At 43.8% G+C, this 20240-nt stretch overlaps 8 protein-coding genes across 8 annotated transcripts; 4 read left to right on the top strand and 4 right to left on the bottom strand.

Moving 5' to 3' along the window:
• Nucleotides 1-475: 475 nt before the first annotated feature.
• On the top strand, nucleotides 476-2374 carry AOL_s00078g387 (uncharacterized protein; the record flags this gene model as incomplete). The annotated part of the gene is made up of 6 exons (XM_011123650.1): nucleotides 476-600; nucleotides 702-787; nucleotides 875-1229; nucleotides 1297-1525; nucleotides 1594-1753; nucleotides 1809-2374. The coding sequence occupies 6 exons, from the start codon at nucleotides 476-478 to the stop codon at nucleotides 2372-2374; spliced, it is 1521 nt and encodes a 506-aa protein (XP_011121952.1).
• Nucleotides 2375-3215: 841 nt separating this feature from the next.
• On the bottom strand, nucleotides 3216-4019 carry AOL_s00078g386 (uncharacterized protein; the record flags this gene model as incomplete). Its single annotated transcript, XM_011123649.1, has 1 exon — nucleotides 3216-4019. The coding sequence occupies one exon, from the start codon at nucleotides 4017-4019 to the stop codon at nucleotides 3216-3218; it is 804 nt and encodes a 267-aa protein (XP_011121951.1).
• Nucleotides 4020-4443: 424 nt separating this feature from the next.
• AOL_s00078g385 (uncharacterized protein) lies at nucleotides 4444-4967 on the top strand (the record flags this gene model as incomplete). The annotated part of the gene is made up of 4 exons (XM_011123648.1): nucleotides 4444-4508; nucleotides 4630-4663; nucleotides 4750-4758; nucleotides 4845-4967. The coding sequence occupies 4 exons, from the start codon at nucleotides 4444-4446 to the stop codon at nucleotides 4965-4967; spliced, it is 231 nt and encodes a 76-aa protein (XP_011121950.1).
• A 324-nt stretch (nucleotides 4968-5291) lies between these two features.
• AOL_s00078g384 (uncharacterized protein) lies at nucleotides 5292-6567 on the bottom strand (the record flags this gene model as incomplete). The annotated part of the gene is made up of 4 exons (XM_011123647.1): nucleotides 5292-5332; nucleotides 5436-5565; nucleotides 5660-6236; nucleotides 6356-6567. The coding sequence occupies 4 exons, from the start codon at nucleotides 6565-6567 to the stop codon at nucleotides 5292-5294; spliced, it is 960 nt and encodes a 319-aa protein (XP_011121949.1).
• Nucleotides 6568-7843: 1276 nt separating this feature from the next.
• AOL_s00078g383 (uncharacterized protein) lies at nucleotides 7844-9577 on the bottom strand (the record flags this gene model as incomplete). The annotated part of the gene is made up of 8 exons (XM_011123646.1): nucleotides 7844-7958; nucleotides 8047-8264; nucleotides 8334-8367; nucleotides 8464-8559; nucleotides 8654-8798; nucleotides 8902-8914; nucleotides 9008-9162; nucleotides 9226-9577. The coding sequence occupies 8 exons, from the start codon at nucleotides 9575-9577 to the stop codon at nucleotides 7844-7846; spliced, it is 1128 nt and encodes a 375-aa protein (XP_011121948.1).
• A 4042-nt stretch (nucleotides 9578-13619) lies between these two features.
• Nucleotides 13620-15989, top strand: AOL_s00078g382 (uncharacterized protein; the record flags this gene model as incomplete). Its single annotated transcript, XM_011123645.1, has 7 exons — nucleotides 13620-13870; nucleotides 13996-14094; nucleotides 14186-14319; nucleotides 14398-14535; nucleotides 14610-14866; nucleotides 15082-15375; nucleotides 15636-15989. The coding sequence occupies 7 exons, from the start codon at nucleotides 13620-13622 to the stop codon at nucleotides 15987-15989; spliced, it is 1527 nt and encodes a 508-aa protein (XP_011121947.1).
• A 1386-nt stretch (nucleotides 15990-17375) lies between these two features.
• AOL_s00078g381 (uncharacterized protein) lies at nucleotides 17376-18272 on the top strand (the record flags this gene model as incomplete). The annotated part of the gene is made up of 1 exon (XM_011123644.1): nucleotides 17376-18272. One exon carries the CDS (start codon nucleotides 17376-17378, stop codon nucleotides 18270-18272), a length of 897 nt encoding a protein of 298 aa, XP_011121946.1.
• Nucleotides 18273-18422: 150 nt separating this feature from the next.
• Nucleotides 18423-20235, bottom strand: AOL_s00078g380 (uncharacterized protein; the record flags this gene model as incomplete). Its single annotated transcript, XM_011123643.1, has 3 exons — nucleotides 18423-19352; nucleotides 19420-19883; nucleotides 19959-20235. 3 exons carry the CDS (start codon nucleotides 20233-20235, stop codon nucleotides 18423-18425), a joined length of 1671 nt encoding a protein of 556 aa, XP_011121945.1.
• Nucleotides 20236-20240: the final 5 nt, after the last annotated feature.

Below are 20240 nucleotides of genomic sequence, written 5' to 3'. Positions count from 1 at the left end.
CTTCTCCACGTTTTGCTAGACATATCTTCGACAGCATCCGACATCTTCTCATATAACTGCTTGCTTGCTTGCTTAAAGTATCTGGTATAAAAACTTACAACAAAAGGGAAACTCTCGATATTACCGTAAACCAGCGCAGGACGAGAGATAGACAGGGACAGAGGACAGAGAGTACCGTTTGTCGCCGGTGGAAAGCTTAACCCACGTTTTACCGACAACAACTCATTCGCACGAGACTCCCTCCCTTTGGATTCAGGAGGAAGAAAAGCCTACAGGCGAATCTATAGGAAAGGGTTGAAATATCCACTGAGGATATAGAAATAAACTAGTCTGGAGGGGTGGAGTAAACCGACCACCTACCGTCGTTCAAAAGGACCAAAACGGCGGCGTATGTGGGCGTGTCTTGTGTCGGACGACAGAAAAAGCACACCCCCGAAAACAAGGAGGCCTGTATAGGTCGACATAGACATCAGGAATGATGGCACAGTTATCCGCCGACTATGCTGCCATCCCGAGTAACAGTAGCGATGTGGGATCTAGGCCCGTCAGTCGGGCGTCGAATGTGAGCAGTACGCTGGGGAGCCGGAGTAACAGTCGGAGGTATTTACTTTGCAGCCTTTTTTTTCCCCTTCTTGACCGAAGCTTTTTTTGGGAGATGACGCGAGGGCGAAAGGCTGACGTTTGTGTATACATTATTATAGACCGATGAGACGGCGGAAATCGACGAGTAATCCGCATCAGGGCGAAGCTTCGTTTGCGAGTTCGGTAATAAACCTGTTGAATACCAGTATGTGGATACCTCTATAGATGCATACATTTTTTTTTTTTTTTTGGGGGGGGAAGAACAGTATGACTGACTGGAAAATGCGTATAGTTGTCGGCGCCGGTGTCTTGGCTATGCCCCTTGCGATGTCGAACATGGGAATGCTGCTTGGTATATTCACCATCGTTTTCTCCGGTCTTGCCGCCGGTTTCGGTCTCTACCTTCAAACCCGATGTGCTCGATACGTAGACCGAGGGACGGCGAGCTTCTTCACATTAAGTCAGCTTACATACCCTGGCGCAGCGGTGGTATTTGATGCTGCGATTGCGATCAAGTGCTTTGGTGTGGCGATCAGTTATTTGATTATCATTGGAGACTTGATGCCGCAGGTTGCGCTAGGGCTTTGGGAAGGCGCTGATGAGGTTTCTTATCTTATCGATCGTCACTTTTGGATTACAGGGTTTATGTAAGATCTGATATTCCTGGGTAGTTTTTGAGGGTTTAGAATGATGCTGATTTATTGGCGGTAATAGGCTTTTCATGATTCCGATATCCTTCCTTCGCCGATTGGACTCGCTCAAGTATACGTCTTTTATTGCTTTGGTATCGATTGGATATCTCGTTATCATCGTCCTAGCACATTTCCTCAAAGGCGATACGTTTGACCAGCGTGGAGAAGTCAGATATGTCCACTGGGCAGGCTCCGTGGCATTCTTTTCGAGTTTCCCGATCATGGTATTTGCATATACATGCCATCAGAATGTAAGATCCACACCTTTACAATATTATTACATAGGGACATACGCTAACTGAAATGGGGTTAATCGCAGATGTTTTCGATCTTGAACGAAATTCAAAACAATTCGAAGAAGCAAACTACTGGAGTCGTATTCGCTTCCATTGGAGTTGCAGCTAGCATTTACGTTCTCGTCGCCATCACCGGATATATCTCATTTGGTGATGCTGTTGGCGGGAACATCATTGCTATGTGTATGTATCCGCCCAAACCTTCTTCTAATTTACTCTAGCTAATATATGAATATAGACAAAGAATCAATCGCCTCAACAATTGGCCGCGCCGCCATCGTGATTTTGGTCATGTTTTCTTACCCACTCCAAATCCACCCATGCCGCGCATCAATCAACAACATTCTCAAATGGCGACCTTCGCGAGGCTCCCTCCCCGTATCAGCAAGAACCGTAAGCCTGGCGCACGACCCGATGTCCGACCTTCGATTCGCAATAATCACAACAGTTCTGATCGTTAGCACCTACGCTACCGCCATGACAGTAAACAGCTTAGAACGTGTACTAGCATACGTCGGTTCGACTGGCTCGACATCGATTTCATTTATCCTTCCCGGACTATTTTATTGGAGGATTGCAAGACCGGGACCGGGCGCGAATAAGATCAATCATGTGGGAGATGGGAGTGATGATGAGAGCGATGAGGATGACGAAGACGGCATGTTATTACCGCCTGGAGTTGAGAGGGAGAGTGTGAAGGTTCGACGATGGTTGAGGAGGGGTGCGGCGACGCTGATGGGGTATGGATTTGTCGTTATGGCGATTTGTTTGACGATGAATATTTTCTTCAGTGCGGCGGGGTAAAGTGGAGAGGTTCTCTTTAGATGATAGATGGAGTCAAGGTCAAGGCGCTGAACCTGACCTCGGGATTAGATTTAAGACAGGTGATGGGGTCTTGGGAAAGTTAGACGGTGAAGTTATATTCGGCATGCATATTCAATATGGTTATACGGTTAGTTGCATAGTATTATCGCTACACCCGCGATTGCGCCTTTCGTTTCTTTTTTCTCTTCTTGTTATTGTTCATACTAACAACCTTTTAAACCATGAATGCTTTTTTTAGCAGGAGTTTTTCTTTCTTATTGTTCATTTTTCTCTTCTATTTCCTTCCTTCCTTCCTTCCTTTCTTAACTCCTTTCAAGCTTCTTTGGCGGCCTTGCAATTGTATTCCCTCTTTGCGAGCATTTCACCGTCCGGCTTTTTCATTTTTACTATTGTATATTATACATCCTGGGTTTTTCCTTTTGGACATGAGGAAAAGATTGATAATGCAAAATGTTAATGACCTCCGTATGATTTTCCCTCTATCTCTAGATCTCCTTAGCCGAACTGGCCGTTCTATTAGGAGGATTCTGGGCTGGTCTGTAGAGTCGTATGTTAGGCGTAGTGTCTGTCGCCATACGCTGAATAACATCCAGCGGTCTAACGGACCACTATATGAATGGGTAGGATGGCCGTGTATATTTATGGTCGATGGTGATTGTATGCTCTAGGGCTAGCTGGTGTAATACAGCCAGGCTTTGGAGGTTATGATCGTTCCGTATCGTCTGATGTATGACGTCCAGAGTAGTCACCATAGATCCCATAGGTATTGTTATTGTTCTTCGTCTTCTTCCTCCTCCTCAATATCCCTATCACACTAGATTCATCCTTCCTCTTCCTCTTCATCCTCCTCACCGCTTCCACTTCCATTTCTACTACCTGTACCACTTCCACTTCTACTACCGCTACCACTTCCACTTCCACTCCCACTCTCACTCTCACTCTCACTCTCGGTCCCAGTACCGGCTCCATTAATCTCCAACTCCACGGCCCTCCTCCTAACCACCCGATCACACTTCCCAACCCTCTCATCCCATTCTGCAAAACACTCGTTAACACCTTCAACCCCAACCTCATACCACCTTTCCAAAACCTTCAAACTCCTCCTCCTCAATTCCGCCATCTCCCTCCCCTGAACCTCCTGCATAACCGCCAACTTATCAACCCTAGGTTGCAACTCAATAAGTTTTATAGAAACATCCACATCGGGGACCGCAATATCTCTTAACGACACCAATTGTGACGTCACGCCTTGGACTTGCGGCGCAGCTGATAGTACTATACTGGCTTTTTCTTCGATTGTTAGACCGCCCGAGGGAGGCGATTGGGTGGATGGGAGGATGTCGATGAAGATTTCGGGGTAGGAGGCGTGGAGGGATAAGAGGTCGTGGACGGGTTTGGAATGGTTTGCTAGACGGGTTAGGGCGGCTTCGAGGGCTGAGAGACGGGCGCGGATGGAGTGGTCTCGGTGGTTGATTTTGGCGGCGTGGAGGGAGAGAGGGGTTGAGATGTTCTGAGGGTTGAGGAGGGGGGTGCCGACGAGGGCGTGTTCGATGCGGGAGAGACGGTTGGAGAGGGAGGAAAGGGTTTGGAGGGCGAGGGTTTCGGTGGTTTGAAGGGATTGCATTGTGGAGGGTCAATTGGATGGTGGTGATTGGTGATGGTGATGATGGTGATGATGGTGATGATGGTGAAGGAGAGGAGCTTCAAGCTTGAAGCTGTGGATGTTTAAGCTAAGCTCTGTCTGAGTGGTCTGACGTTTGTGTTGGGATGGTTATATCAATTGTTCGCTTGGATTCGGGCGCTCACTTTCTCTCTAGTAAACCTCAAACAACCATTCGTCAAGATTCAAGATTCGAGATTCGAGATTGTTCAAACACTCCGACAATGCCATCCTCCTGCAAAGAACTTTGTATGTTTTATCGTAATCACCGCCATCATCATCATGCGAAAAGCGCTAATACACAGAAATCACATACGAATCCAGACAACGCCGTGGTCGAATGTCTCCGTGAATCCGACTGTATCAAAAACGGCTACTCGCCCGCAGAATGTATCCGAATGCCGTTGAAGGAGAAATTGCCCGCCCAATGCCAGAACCTGCTGCATGCCTACGGTGAATGCAAGTTGAGTTTTTAACAAAATTACCACTGCTATTACTGGAGATTTAAAAGGGGATATGATATTCGGAGGGTAGTAGGAGGTTGCTGACACTTATAAATTTTCGGATGATGTAGGAGACGGAATATTGATATGAGGTATCGGTTTAGGGTATGTTTCTTACTTTCGTTGATATGGATATTACTATGTGTATACCGGGGAGAGGATATCATGCTGATTGGCTTTAATTGAGATAGGGAAACAATGTGAGTATTGCTCGACGAACAATACGGGTCTTTGCAAAGCCGTACGAACGAACGAATGAAGAAATGGGTATTAACGATATCTAAAGCCTCTCGGAACCGCCCAAGAACTACACCAAAACCAAGAAAGTGTACCGCAGCTATACGGTGGAAGACCGGCGTTACCGCCGATGCCGGGAACGGACGGGAACGATGATCAGAAGAAAGAATAAGATACCACTGCCCCGATCCGAGAGAGGCGGAGAGTCTTCTAGCTAGAGTTTGGTAATATATTTTTACCTAGGTAGGTTTAAGTAAGTGTGCTTTTTGAAAGATATGAACGGAATCGCTGGTAAAGGCTAGAAGCTAATGACTAAGAGGCAATATAGGTTTCAATCGAAATTATGTATTATAGAATTATCACAGACCGCTCGTGCTTCGTAATGCGAGGATGTACATATATGCCTGTACAAATCACCAATTTTCTGTCGCTCCATGGTACTCTAGAAATCTAGACCGGTATGCAGCCGTTTTCTTCTACGACACTCTTACAGCATTTAGATCACGGTATATCCACCATCGATTCTAATATCGGCGCCTATAATTTGGTCGTTAGCTTTGGAGCCTTTGTTTCTTTCTTTGAAAAAGAAAGAAGAAAGAAAGAAATCCGAAGGGGAGATCGGGAGGGTTTAGGTACTAACCGGTTGTATAGCTGCTGGCATCGCTCGCCAAATACACCACTGCCCCCATCAAATCCACCGGATTGCCCATTCTACCCGCAGGAATCCTCGATACCCAGTTATTGTATAACTCCGGTTGCTCATCAATAATCTATACCCCCCAAAATAAAGAAATTAGCAACAAAGGAACAATCCCATATCCCAGGGGTGTAAAAAATGGAGAGAGAATTAATCATATATCTCACCTTCTGCGTCAGCGCGGTCATCATATAACCCGGACTGATACAATTAACCCTAATCCCATGCGGCGCCCACTCAATCGCAAAACTCGCGGCCAACTGCCTCACCGCCGCTTTACTAGCATTATACGGCGCCTGCGGTTGCGGAACATTAACCGCACTCCCACTCATACTTCCCACCATAATAATACTGCCCCCCTGTTTCTTATTCTTAATCCACTCCTTCGCCACCTCAACCGCACAGATATAAGTCCCATCGACATTAACCCCCCACAACTTCTGCATTCTATCATGAGGGTATTCCTCCGCCTTGAAGTTTTCCGTAAACCCCGCACTCGTGACTAGGACGTCTATCCCCGAAGGATGGAGTTCTAAGATTTTTTGGAAGGCGGAGGAGACGGATTGTGGGTCTGAGACGTCGCAGGTGTGGGCTGTTACTTTTGGAGGTGGAGCGGTGGGGTTGGAGGTTGTGTAGATCTTGTGGAGGGTTTCGGCGGACTTTTGGGCTTCGGGACCGTTGAGGTCAACTATGGCGACGTTTGCGCCGGATTCGATGAATGCTTGGGACATTACGTAACCTAGGCTGTGGTATGGGTATTTTAAAGGTTATTATATATAATTATATACTTTTTTTTTGTTATTTCTTTTGTAGAAAATTTATAGATTCAATTGAATTGAAGGAAGGGAGGAAAGGGAAGGTACCCTCTAGCACCACCGGTAACGACACATGTCTTCCCCTCCAGACTGAATATCGGAAGTGTGCGTTTATGAGTAGTCGATATCTGCGCTGGAGCATCTTCGGGGACTAGAGAAGGGTGCTGGTTTGTAATTTCTGGATTGATACGGGTGGCTGCGCCGGCGACGCTGCTGGGTGGTGCCGCGGATGTTGAGGGGGGGTTTATGACGTTCGACATTTTTATGAAGGTGTCTCTTTCTTTTTGAAAATAAATTATAATATACCAGTATTAGGATTAGAGAAGTATGAAGGGCAATCGATTGGCTATATAATTAATCTAGTAGAGGAGTATATTGATATTTGAGGGGGGAAGACTGGGTTTTTAGTTAAGGTTAAGCGGACTCGAGCCAATGATATAGATATATTTATATTTTTGGATTCGATTTCCGAGGGGGGCAATAATACTTTTGCGATTTACAATGAGATGAAGAGTAACGTAACGGTCAATTCGAAAGCTAAAGAAGCGGGGAGTGGCCGTTGATTTTGGGGAAATGATCTGATACGGGACTAAATTAAATATCCGGGGAGGATTATTTTACAGTTTTTCTTATTTAACTCTGTAATTCTTTGATTCTAGATCTCTTTTTCGTTATGGATTTAATGTATTCTAGCAGACTAATACTAGTAGCTTATCGCTCTTGGAAAGAAGCTTGAATACAGTACAAGGTTTCCGGCACGAGGCCCTGGGAGCTCCAACCTTGATAACAAAAAAAGGTTAAGTTAAGTTAGGTTAAGTTGACTGGCGAACTGCCGATGTCATTCCGCAGGTGATTTGATAATTGATAATTGATAAGAGAAAAAAAAACTTGTTCAAGTCAATTAAAACTGGTGTGCACGATCTTCCCCGCAGTTACTCCGGTCAGGAAATGAACTACAGCGCGCGGAGTCGTGCCGGAAGAATCGACAATGTCTGATTTTCTAACAAAAATGTGGAGAAACAATTGAAGTTGGACTCGAGACGAGACAGCGGCGTCGGGATGGGATGTGCCTTTACGCGAGGACAACGCCCAGAATGCAACAAAGTCGCCGGGTATGGATCTCGTGAGCTTGCCGATTCACATAGCTATAATCGGTCAGTGCTTTGGCCACTGGTGCATTTAGCGGTATAATTACTAGTGTAGCGCTATTAGAAGTCTGGGTTTTGTTTGTTTTATGCCTCCTCGAGCAAATATATAAAGAAAGATTGAAATTCGATAGGGACTAGTACTAGTACTGTATATATGTTTTGGATTAAATGAGAAACATCAAGATGCATATATATGGAGGAAGCTGCTGCTAGAAAGCCCATAAACTCTTTTAGTTTATATAACGGCCTTGAAATGAGTCAAGATCCTTCTCGGTTGATTTCTCTTCATTTTCTCTCTTTTTCTTGTTATCCTTATCTATTTTGCCAGTTTCGGTTTCTGTAACGGTTAACGCTTATCTTTTGAACCACCATCGAGGCGAAGCTGGGTTTAGGAACTCTGCGGCAATCGAGCCGTTTTCTCGATATCCTTAGCAGCGAAAGTGAGCAACCCCGTGGTTCGAGCCTGTTCCTTTTCATTTCCCATATATCGGGATGTAACAAAACTGGGAATCGCAGTCGAGGGACCAAATATTAGCATTCACTTCCAATGTAGACGATTTAATATCTAAGAGGGGTTATGCGAAGATATACCTCCAGTTCATATTCCCCCAGCAGACATCTGAGTAAGCTTGAACAAGTTTTAAAACGACCGCATCGACTTCCTCACCCCAAGATGGCAAGTCACGGACCGCTTGTTCCCATATTTTATACCTGTCAAGGACCATCTTGCCGGCTTCGTCGATGGCATCTTGGAGGGAATAACCTTGTCTTAGGAGGACGGAAATAATATTGGAACCTTCACCGTTAGGCTAGAGAATGTGTTAATAGTTGTTAGTCACTGTAGCAAAATTGAAAAGTTAAACTCAAGAGAGGCTTACGATATCCTTTGGACAAGAATAAATATCGTTGGCGCTATATATAATATAATTCACAAAACCAAATTAGTAGACGGATCGATAGCCGGTAGAAAAAGGTGGCCATGAAATTAAAGTGCGGTATCGTACATACATTGATACTATATCGATGACTAAATCTCTAAAGATCTCAACAGATGGATGTTCCACAACTTCACATGGAATTTTGTTCGCTTCGGTAACCGACCATCTGAACGGTGGGTACGATCGAGTTAGCATATCGTTACATATTTATAGTACTGTAAAGCTAATCAAGGCACATGTCATACTCAGCAAATACACACGTTGGCCCCATGCCTGAGTTTGGACGTCTAAACGCTAGATATTCATCCACTGTCAGGATTCTATCTTTGTATCCCAACCACTTGATCTGTTGGAGTAACCCGAGCATATAATCTCGGTTCAATCGTTTATGTCGGCGCCTTTCGTCTATACCATATACTCTATTAGTGTACTTGTCTTTTTTCTCTGCGTCTAAGACGGAAATTAAATCCTTCTATATCTATTCTATAATATTCGGGTTAAATTTTACCTGGTGGTGCGTACTATATTAAGATTTGGAGGGTTTGTTTTAGTACCTAATTGATCTATGCAAAGGGTGTTCCTTCGCGATGAAGGTAGAGTTTAAATCAACTTACTTTGCTAACTCTCCACCATAGTTTCTGGAACATATGTCGAACTCCGTTCCCTTCGGGGTCGATGGTTGGATAATCGTCGTCCATTATTGCAAGGCTTTGAATGATTTCTTCGGCAGCCCCGTTGAGGTCATCTGCAAGATCTCCGCCGTCGACACCTTGAAAATTTGTCAATCGAAGTCCCCCGGGGGTTGTAAATCAGAAATAAGGGGAAGACAAACGATCATCAAAAGGAATAGACCAAGAAACCCATTCAGTAAAAGCCTGCAGAGGCTGCTCGGTTGAATTTGGGACCATAGAGGCGCAAAGGAATGGAAATTTCATATCAACCCATTCCTTGGTAAGCCTTTCGTCGAAACGAAGTACCTTGCATGCCCAATCATCGGTACTTGTAGTTTCCTCTAAGAACGGGTTGAGTTCCCTCGGTTTTCCCACGATAGAGATGAAGAGGTCGGGGATTTTGATGGTTATGGTATCTTTCTTTGCGGTTTCTGGTCTCGTCAGAATTATGAGGCCATCGGCGTTGGTTAGGACACCGGCGCCGGTGGGTGCTGTCTGTTCTTGAACTGTCATTTTTACTTTGCGATATATATATTATAGAAAGTGGTATTGAGATTTCTTTTTTTGATGCAATAAAAACAAGAAGGGCGGATTATAATAAATCCCTAGGATAGGATCTTTAGTATAGTAGTAGTCCAGGTAAAGGAGGAAGGTTCCGTATAGCTATAATCAAGACTTTTTAGTGGATGATCTAGATGAGAAACTAATAAAAGCATGGGAAGGCCCGTCTTCTTATATAGCCTAGTGATGGCCCTCGATGAGGACCTAAATCTTCTGTCAATTGATCAAAAGGAAATTTTAGATAACGTATATTCCGATGTATCTAAGACCTTCGCTCACGTTCAAAAAGATACGTTATAACTAGGATCCTAGGAGACAGGTTACTGATAAATTAAAGAGCAATCAAGAAACTACTGTGCTGGTCATCTGTGCATATTGGCCCAATAGACCAGGCCTCACCGCTGCGCTGAGAATTGAATATTTACACTGAGAATGTCATCAGCTGGTCTATCGAATGGATTTACTATAATTTTATAGACAGCTAACTGCTTTTAGTTTAGACCGATTAGATTTATGTAGCCGCTGGCAGTAGAATCTCTCAGACTTAGTTTGCACGTTTGGAGGAGTAACTTAGGACTTGACGTCATGACGAGCCACCTATAAGCTGCACAAGTTGTCCGATATACAGCTCTCCAAGCTGTATACATTGTAGTTAGGCTACACGTACCACGGTTGGTGAGCCAATCATCTTTGCAGCTGCGATTAACGGATATCCGGATACCCAAAATCGAATCCACGATATTACTACACATTTTCTAGCGATCTATAGATCTAGATCTCTCGGTAGGTTGTACATCTACATTTCAATAGGTTAGCCTGGCATTCTTTACAATTACATGCATGTACACCGCTAAGTTGGCCCAGTCCGAGCTAATCTTTAACCCGTTCTAGACCGTCAGGGTTTTCTTGGGTAGGGTTGTTAATTGTTTCGACGTCCCCTGAAGTGCCTAGCCCACTATCTAGCAGAGCAACCGTTAACCGGTACATTAAAACTCAATTGTATCTTTAGAAACTGAATGTGACTTATTAGAGACAGCTTTCTTCGAATCCTCAGTATATACGTGACCACCCATGTATATATTTTCTCCTGCAATTTATATTAATATTGCATGGAACGCATCAGATTATAATAGTTTGCTTTGTTGCATTTTTGGATATCGATACATTTACCTTCAACTCTCGATCTCGATGTTCTCGATCGACAAACTTACCACTATACTATCTCTACACATGTAATCTTTTATATTGGATATTTCATATATATAACTGTCCATCAGACCTAGTCTCATGCTCGTCGTGCTAGATCGATTTCGTGATGATCGACGACTCAAAATTCCTCGCTAGTACCTTGGTGCCGGTTGACGATATCAAAATAGGACAGCCCGCGATCCGTTTGCCGAAAAGCGATTCCATGGTGTGTAAGTCGCACTATCTCTAAGGAATGCGCCCATGCATGTCCAATGTGCATAATATATGCATGGAGTCCCGATTTCCTCCGGATTAGTCTAATATATGGCTAAACGTCTCCTAATTAAAAGCACGTATACATAAGTACCTGGTGAACTAGGTGCCCCTCCGTGCGCAAACGAAAAGTTTAAATTGAGGTTAAGCTAGTTAGTAGAAGATATATCATAAATGCCGCATTCCAAGCTGACAGGACATATGTCGGTGGACATAGCACATATGTGTTTAGTTTCTAACGTTAAGAAGCTCGCCACCAATCTTACAACCAATATCAGCCTGTAGCCTCGTCGCGTCTGCAATTTTTATCACATTCTATATCTCGCCCTGTTATAAATCAGGGTTTTTTTTATGATTATTATTTTTATGACGTATGACGCATTGCATATAATTGCAAAAGCTTCAGAGTAAGTTGCAACAAGAGCCAGCATCACTCCACTGTATATAATCTGCCGGCTCATTTACTCCGGTCTACTCTGCCGCTGTGCGTGTGTTGGCACGTAGATGAAATGTTGGTATATGTTACCGCAAATTAGAGGACCTCATTGAGTTTCCAGTTACACTAAGCTTATCCATCCGTGATGGCTCCCAGTTTCTTTCTTAAATCCTGTGGTAAGGTGAGGGTATACAATTAGAGTTGGACGCAAAGTGGTTTACATTCGAAATAAAATATTTTTAATATTTGAGGCTAACTGCTTATTTAGTTCATGATAAAACATTAGTCTCGGAGCCAGAGCTGCCCCATAAAACATCGGCTAGAGTGAACCAGTTATTTCGTCGATTAGGATTTTAGTATAAGTTATTTTACAATTATTATTATATGAAAATTTAGATAGTCGAAGTTTAAACTATCTTGATGAATAGCAGTCGCACGCTCATTTGTTTTGGATGGAAGTAATATACTTAGTTAATATATGAATAACGATATAACAATCATTTATTGAAAGATCTGCCAAGGGGCGAGCCAGGCCTCGGAAATTTATAACGACTACTAGGCTAAGCTTATAAGCCGAGACGGGTGTGTGTGGAATGTGAATATAAGCTCAATGAAAGAAGGAAACCCTGAAGGCTGAATATCTAGACTACCTGATACCTCTACTAATTATACTGAAATTGAGAAAACCAAAAATTAGACACGAAACTTTCCCTTTTTGTACCGGTACGCTATATAGGCCCTCGAAGACCCATTTTGGCGTTTACAAGGGGCACTAGGTCATGTGACGGTTGTACCATATACTTTGCATTTTTGATCTCAGTTGACATGCGCATGCGCATGATATATCAGAGAGGGCTTGGTATGCATGTTTCCTATGGCGAAGACCGGCAAGCCGGCGTTGCAAAACTTCAGGCAACCTTTGAGTGGTGGCACAGATGTCATTTTACTATCATCATACAACTGGATCCTGAGCACTCGAAATTCTTTCTTCCTCAATTCAACGTAAATACGGACGTCCTCAGACACATTTATACTCTATATAATATCAATCAATACTTTCCTCAATTCGATTCTAGCTGTACCTACTTTAAGGAAATCAAAAATGGATATCGATCCGGATCTAATAGGTACCCTCATTCGTACTTACCGTTTCATATCAGATGTTCATAAGATCTCCTGGGAAGACCTCCCTCACCCTGCTTTCGCCATTATTCCAGTGGTAATTATCGCTCTTGGGCTCAAGATGGAGAGTACATGGAAATTTACTGTGATTGCGTTGTCTCGACTTCTTTTTGTGGTCTATTTGTTGATACTGCTGAAGCTGGTGATATTGGCTCTGCCCGCAGTTGGCTATGATTGTATCATCTACACGCTTGTGATGGACGCGAAGTTATTGGTTGAGAAAATGCTCGAGATCGTGGATCGAAACGATCCCAACGATAGGAGTGTGGTCTGGCTCCGTGTAATTGCGGACGGCATAAGACTACGATAGGTATATTTCTGGAAGAGCCCGTGCATGAAGATTCATTCATTGTTTGAATTAGAGCTAATAACTAGAATATATTCAAGTGCCCTACGCAGGCTTTATTTTTACAGGATCTTCCGTCCCGCTCCCGTGCCCGGGCGCCCAAGTGAACAGAGAGTCACTGAAAGCTTTTTAATATAATATACGTGGGTACTATTTCTCTGATGGACGTGGGGGATATACAAAGTGTAACTAGTTTGAGACTCTAAGTTCTGGGAGAGTGTCCGGAATTATCCTGACCTATGAGACACCCTAATTAACTATAGTCAAAGCTATGACGACATCTCCCAAGTTGAATTCTTTTCATGAATCTATATAACGCCGATACCTGATCGCATCTGTAGATTTATAAATTCGAACTCGAGTGTGGATGAGAAGCCTTACGCAGTACCGATATATCGATTCGATTTACATAACGGCCGCCACAAAGCCCGAGCCTGAAGAACGTAACGAAATATAAAACTCGATCCGGCCTTGAAAGTCGAAAGCTATATCTGCTATATCTTGCTATATTGTCTATCACCCTCTATACGACCGTAACTGCTGTTTTAGTCCCGAAGATCAAATTAAACATGGAACCGCATTCAGCCAATAGTAACACAGTCACACAAAACTCTGAGGAATCGAAAAAGTTCGACCTTAAAGAGATCGGATCTGAAAACCAAGAAGTCAAGGGGCCAGCACAGCTAGGGGAGGTTGAAACGTGCAGCAGAAGTCCTCTAGAAGAAGAGACTGTGTATCCAGGCCGCCTCAAAGTTATCCTTATAACGATTGGGTTAATGTTGGCAGTGTTTCTGGTGGCACTGGACCAGACTATCATTGCGTACGTGCTGGCTTCAATTTGAAGCTTCTAAACTAGGAGGACGCAGATGCGTCGATGAGAAGACGCCGGTTCCTGCGTGAAAATGCCGACTAGTCTTCTTGTCGATTACTTACAGAACATCATAGAACTGCTATTCCGAGAATCACGGACAGGTTCCAGTCAATCAGGGATATTGGCTGGTACGGAAGCGCGTATTTTCTGACTGGAACGGCACTGCAGCCTACGTAAGTGTTAATTAAATTCCACCCATTCCTTTCTAGGATCATCATATATATAAAGATTGGGAGTTTCAGCACTAATTAACGTGCTTGACAGATTCGGTCGAGTCTATAAAACTTTTAGCATTAAAGGAACCTTCTTAACGGCCATTGGGTTCTTCGAACTGGGATCTTTGATATGCGGCGTCGCGCCCAATAGTGCTACTTTGATCGTCGGTCGTGCAATCGCTGGTAAGTCTATGTATAAAAGATTCGGGCTGGAGCAGCTTACAACCATGTGCATGAGCTTAACCGATACCACCAAAATAGGTATTGGCGTTGGTGGTATCTTTTCTGGTTGCATTCTCATCCTAGCACATATATTACCGCTTCGAAAGAGACCATTGGCAATTGCCTGTCTAGCCTCGGTATGGGGGATCGCTAGTATTATTGGCCCACTGCTGGGCGGTAGGTTATCGACCTAGCCCTCCATGACCCCCTAGCAAGAGCCAAGTGCAATTTTCTGACTTCGAGTCCGGCAGGCGCCTTTACCGATCACGTTTCGTGGAGATGGTGCTTTTACATCAATCTTCCATTAGGTGCTATCTCAGTCGTAGTTGTCATATTAGTGCTAAAGCTTCCTCACAAGTCCGAAGGCCTCACTCTCCGAGAGCGGATTTACCAACTCGATCTAGTCGGCGCTGCAATTCTTATACCTACCGTGGTCTCTCTCTTGCTTGCTCTCCAATGGGGCGGCACGACTTATGCCTGGAACGATCCCAAAATTATCGGACTTTTCGTTTGTTTTGGCTGTCTAGTGATTATATTCATTGCCAGCCAATGGTGGCTCGGTGATGCTGCTACTCTTCCACTCAGAATTCTAAGGCAACGTTCAGTTCTCGCAAGCTTCATTTTTGCTTATTTCTTTGGTTCTGCATTTTTCACTTATATGTATTACCTGCCGATTTATTTTCAATCCGTTAAGGGTTCCAGTGCTACTAATCTGGGATTCAGATTATTCCGTTCCTTTTGAGCTGTATACTGACTAGCGTGGTATCTGGGGGCCTAATCACTGCCGTCGGATACTACACTCCATTTTTGATTGGCGGTATGTTGCTTTTTGCTATAGGTGCCGGCCTTATTACGACGTTCAATATCGATACTCATTCTAGTCCCGCATATTGGATTGGATATCAGACTTTGACGGGCTTTGGGCTTGGTGTTGGCTTCCAGGTTCCGATTCTCGCTGTACAAACCGTTCTAGAGATTGATGATGTCCCAATCGGAACAGCGGTTATCATTTTCTTTGTAAGTTGCCACTCCCTTTCTCCTCCACGTAGTTTCAAGTTCAGTCTGCGCGTCTCGATATTTGAAATTTTTTTCACCTAGAATACATGTATGTGTGATTTATGGTTTCCGGGACTAGGGTGCCGTCTAGAGCTCTGCATATATTTATATGCAAATCTCCCCCCCCCCCCCCCCCCTTCCATAATCCTAGCCCCTACCCCATATTAACATCTCATATTCTAAGAAATCAGTTACTAACACCTATATCTTGTCTTGAAAAGCAAACACTCGGTGCCGCTCTCTTCGTTTCCGTCGCTCAAAGCATCTTCTCCAACGGCCTAAAACAGGGTCTTCAAGAATTTCTCCCCGAAGTTCCGCCTAGCATATTTATCTTTTCCGGTGCCACGGAAATCCAAAAAGTACTGGCAGATATCGGAAAACCGGATAGGCTTGAGGATGTGCGAAGGGCATATATGGTTGGTTTGAGTAACGTATATAAGCTCGCGCTGGCACTAGTATGCTGTGCTTTCGTTGCAGCATGCTTCCTTGAGTGGAAGAATATTAAAGTTGAGGAACGAAAGAAAACTTCCAAGGAGCCGGGGATAAAGGAAAAGTCAGAGGCTGGAATAAAGTAAGGAAATATTGGAAGGAATCGGTGGCTGCTAGGTATACCGGTAGATGTAGTGATAATGATGCTCCACGAATGAATGGGTAAGAACATCTGGATTCTTTAAGGAGAGAATGTTTTGGGGTCCCGAGCCTGGTGCTGGATTAATTACCAGTTCACGTATACGTATCAAAATCAAAATTTAAAAGGATTGTAGGAGAAACGGTTTATGTTTTCAATGTATATATGAATGGTAACCAGACTATCCAGTATCTAATTATTAGAAGACATAACTTGTAGTTAAGCGGAATAATAATATCCGAATATACTTTTTATGGCCATTTCCCCGATCCAACCTCCCTGGCGAGTAGGGGGAATGGCTGAAAACGATAATATTATAATAGCTGTGCTTGAGAGCTTCATAATATATGCATAACCATCTTAGTTTAAGACCTTTATTCCATGTACATTGTGACAGTACGTAATGTGGTACGTTATAACTTAGATCTACGAAAAGCAAGAGAATTCATCTTACAACCACATGTAATAGATACACATAAGTCCTTTAAACCGAAAGCCTTCCCGCCTGCAGGCCTGTGCAACCAGATCTACAGAGGCTACCCCAATACGAGACTGTATGATTATCGATCATCGCATCGCATTGTAGAACCCCTTGTGTTGTTGTGTGATATTCTTACCACCAATATACCAGCCAAGATCCAACCTTAGCTGAGTAATAAACCAATCTTGAAGCCTAATAAACATTGGCGCTTACGAAATCAAGTATAGTCCGACAGTATTAGGTTGAATAATACAATCTAACAGGGTTCTCGTAAGGCTTAATTAGCTTAAGGCCAGTGGCAGTGCTAACGGAATATCCTGACATCACGCAGCCCAAACCGGCGGAAAACATGGCAACATGGGCTTTATCTAACGGGAAGCTAAATTGTCGTACGTATGTACAAGGCTTGGATCTGGGGGGCTTCTTAAACCACTCTGGAAGGCCTTTTTGATACATTCGAAAACGTGGATCTATATCTAAAAGAATATCCCGGCAGTTGAAGCTAGTTATTGTTTATGTACAGCCACTCTTGTTCATTGGTTTAACGTTAGGCCAAGGATAAGCTTAAGTAATTATTTAATGGAATGGCTTCGAAGATTCTTGGAAGTGAAGATATAAAAGACTACGGGATATCCGTCTTAAACACTTACCGATCTGCACTTTAGTCTTGTATCGTTAGCTTGACTTTGCGCTGTTCTAAACTCAATCTCATATTCAAGAAATCGATATATATCCGATACCATCTAGTCATCCCGTGTCGCCTTATACATATACCGGCCGACTCCAGTAATTTATAAGGTCTAAGGATTAGACCGGATTTCCATTCGAAATCCTCCAAAGAACACTTCAAAAATGTCATTCTCTTCTTTCCTGTCCAAACTGGAGCAAAAGGCATCTGGATCTTCCTCCCATCCACAACCTCAACAATACAACCCTCAAAACCCACAGCATAACCCTCCAAATCCGCAATATAATAATGCATACCCTCAGTTTCAGCCACCATTCCAATCCTCCCAAGGCCCCACCTACAATCAGAATCAGTTCCCCAATGCTGGCAACCAACCTGTCCCCTCAAACTACTATAATCGGCCCATTTACAATAACCCCCCACAGTATACACCCCAGTACGCACCGTCTCCATCTTATGCGCCACAGCCACAACAGCAATATCGCAAACCAGCCACAAAATCACTCCTGCTCTCATATTCATCTGTTGGAACAGCAACCAGTGCCAAAGACCCGGACACAAAAGAACAGCTCTACATAGTAACATATCCAAAATACGATGGTTGGACCGGAAAATCCAAATCCGGGCTTGACCACGAACTCCATGTCGGTGATAAAAAGGGACAAATTCTCGGTGGGTGGAAGAGCTCTGACTTGACTGGAAAGCCTAGTATATGCATCGGGGAACCCAAGAACGGCGCTCAATTTCAGAAGTTGAAGAGCTCAAGCTCTGGAACTAAAATGGGGTTTACGAGTCCACACAATGGGAGGGAATATGGATGGAAAAAGGGTGGTGAAAAGATGGCGTTTAGACTGGTGGATATAGAGAGCGGAGAGGAGGTTGCGGCATTCGATCCGAGCAATTCGAGTATGAGTTTGAGTAAGCTAGGGAAATTGGAGATACAGCTCATTGGCGGAGAAGATTGGGTTGCGGCAGTATTAATAACCATTGTGATCTTGGTCGACCAGAAGGTGGACGATGAGATTGGCAAAGAGGTACTACAGGCGGTCCTTGGAGCTTGATAAAATCGAAGTTGGAAAAACCTATGTATCGTCTAGTCCACCCGGAATTCCGAATTTAGGGCAAACCATGCGTAATTTTTAAATAGTGGATTGGTAGATATTAGAGTAGAAGTCGTATATTTCTTGTAAACTAGCAAAAATCGAATAGGTCTATGCCAATTGTTGGCCATTGTGGATATTTGGTTCCGTGAAAGTAATTTCAATACGTCGGGGCGGGTTATTATAGTGCGAGCTGAAAAAGGCTACCCCAACTCGGAACCGCTCGAGTGGCCTGTCATCCGGAGGCAGCGACCTCAAGTTTCCTTTAAATTTAGTGCTAAATTGAACAAAGTATTTCCCGAGAAATGTTTTGACTGTCTGAATTTTGGAAGGGTTTAGGGTTTCACCCTCCTTGGCTAAGGAATTCGAATATCCATAGCCGTGACCGTTTCTATATAGTTTAAATCTCATGTACACTGGGTGAGGTAACGGTTGTGGGTTTTCTGTATTGGGTATAATGACGGGGTAATCAGCTGCTGCACGGAGGTGCTCCGTATTCGATAGCACTAAAGGATGGTCTGGATCTGGTTTAGAGTAGATCTTTCCAAATTCGACAACGGAGAGTGGAAATCCTTGATCATCGATAGAGTAATCAAGTCTCCCACGGGCATATCCAGTAAAATCAAGCAAAGCTGAATGTATTAAAAACGGGCAATCCGATGGAGACGCTGAGACGAAGCTTCCGAGGAATTGAATGTCTGTTTCGTCCTCGTGGAAGGTTTTGGAATCGAGGATGTAAGGCACTGTATATCTGCTTTTTAGTATTCTCCATGCCTCTGCCTTCCAAGTCTTGCAAACAGCTCGCAAAGTTGGATATTGGGAATAGTCGGCTAGTTCAAGAATAAGGAACTGAAATTCCAATGGGAGGGGATTTTTGATCGGCTGGGTGAATTCGGGCAAGGCCGGAGCCTTGTCCCCTAAGGCGTCGCGAACTTGGAGAGGCGTGCACGAAATAAAGTCATTGTTGCTTGGTGAAGTGACACATTCGGGGGATATTATTTCAGGGAAGAGCTTTGCCGTATATATGCGGTTTTTGGAACGCTGTCAAAGTCAGCCAAAGAAAACCGCATATAATTTATGGGCAATTTATCAAGATCATAATACTCACCACTCTATAAGGGACTAGTGGGGTCGATAGTTCACAATCAATGCGATGGAACGGAGTTTGGCCGGGCAGATACAAAGGTAGCTTGATCATTGGCAAGAGATACCCCCATTCTTTCAATCTCCAATCGTCCCAAACCACTGCTGTTAAATCGGTAATGCTAATTCGAGTGCTCCAGTCGGCCTCACACCACCAGTTGACATCGCACTCTCCAATGACAAGCTCATCCCTACATATCCGAAGATATGGTGGGTAGGTACCGGTATTATTAAGCCTTAAATTGGATTGAGGATCTTGAATGAAGAAATGAGGATCTCCGAACCCACCTTCGACATAGATGGCGCAAACATCCTCCTGTTCTTCGAACGAAGATTCAAAAAGAAACTTCCACAGTCCTTGGGGTCCGAGAGCTGCTGCTACAAACCATTCCGCATTCTGAACATGCGATTTCCAATAGTATCGAGGGGCTAGATGTATAGATCCGCCCGGTATTAATAGCAGTTCTTTGAGAATTTAAGCACAGATTGGAAAGTTTTAAATACCATCTGGCAAAATCGGGGTTCCAATTTTTGGTAGGGCTGGCTTGGTAATTTGGGATATGAAATCCAGAAGTGGCCTGTGAATTATATTAAGATCCAAGTAATTAATGGCTTCCACCACCATGCCATTGAAATCGTCTTGATCGCAGGCGAACATATCTTCGAGTTCGTCATCGAGAATTTCGCTACCGTTGAATTGGTCTCCTTGCTTAGGATAGATGATATTACACTCGCAATAAAGAAGGTAGAGAAATAGCTGGTAAAGACACCTTCGGCACATTGCTA

This window comes from Orbilia oligospora, assembly GCF_000225545.1.
Source record: "Orbilia oligospora ATCC 24927 unplaced genomic scaffold scaffold00078, whole genome shotgun sequence".
NCBI classification, from domain to species: domain Eukaryota; kingdom Fungi; phylum Ascomycota; class Orbiliomycetes; order Orbiliales; family Orbiliaceae; genus Orbilia; species Orbilia oligospora.
The sequence above is the reverse complement of the archived record's forward strand: the minus strand, read 5'-3'. Positions and strand labels throughout refer to the sequence as shown.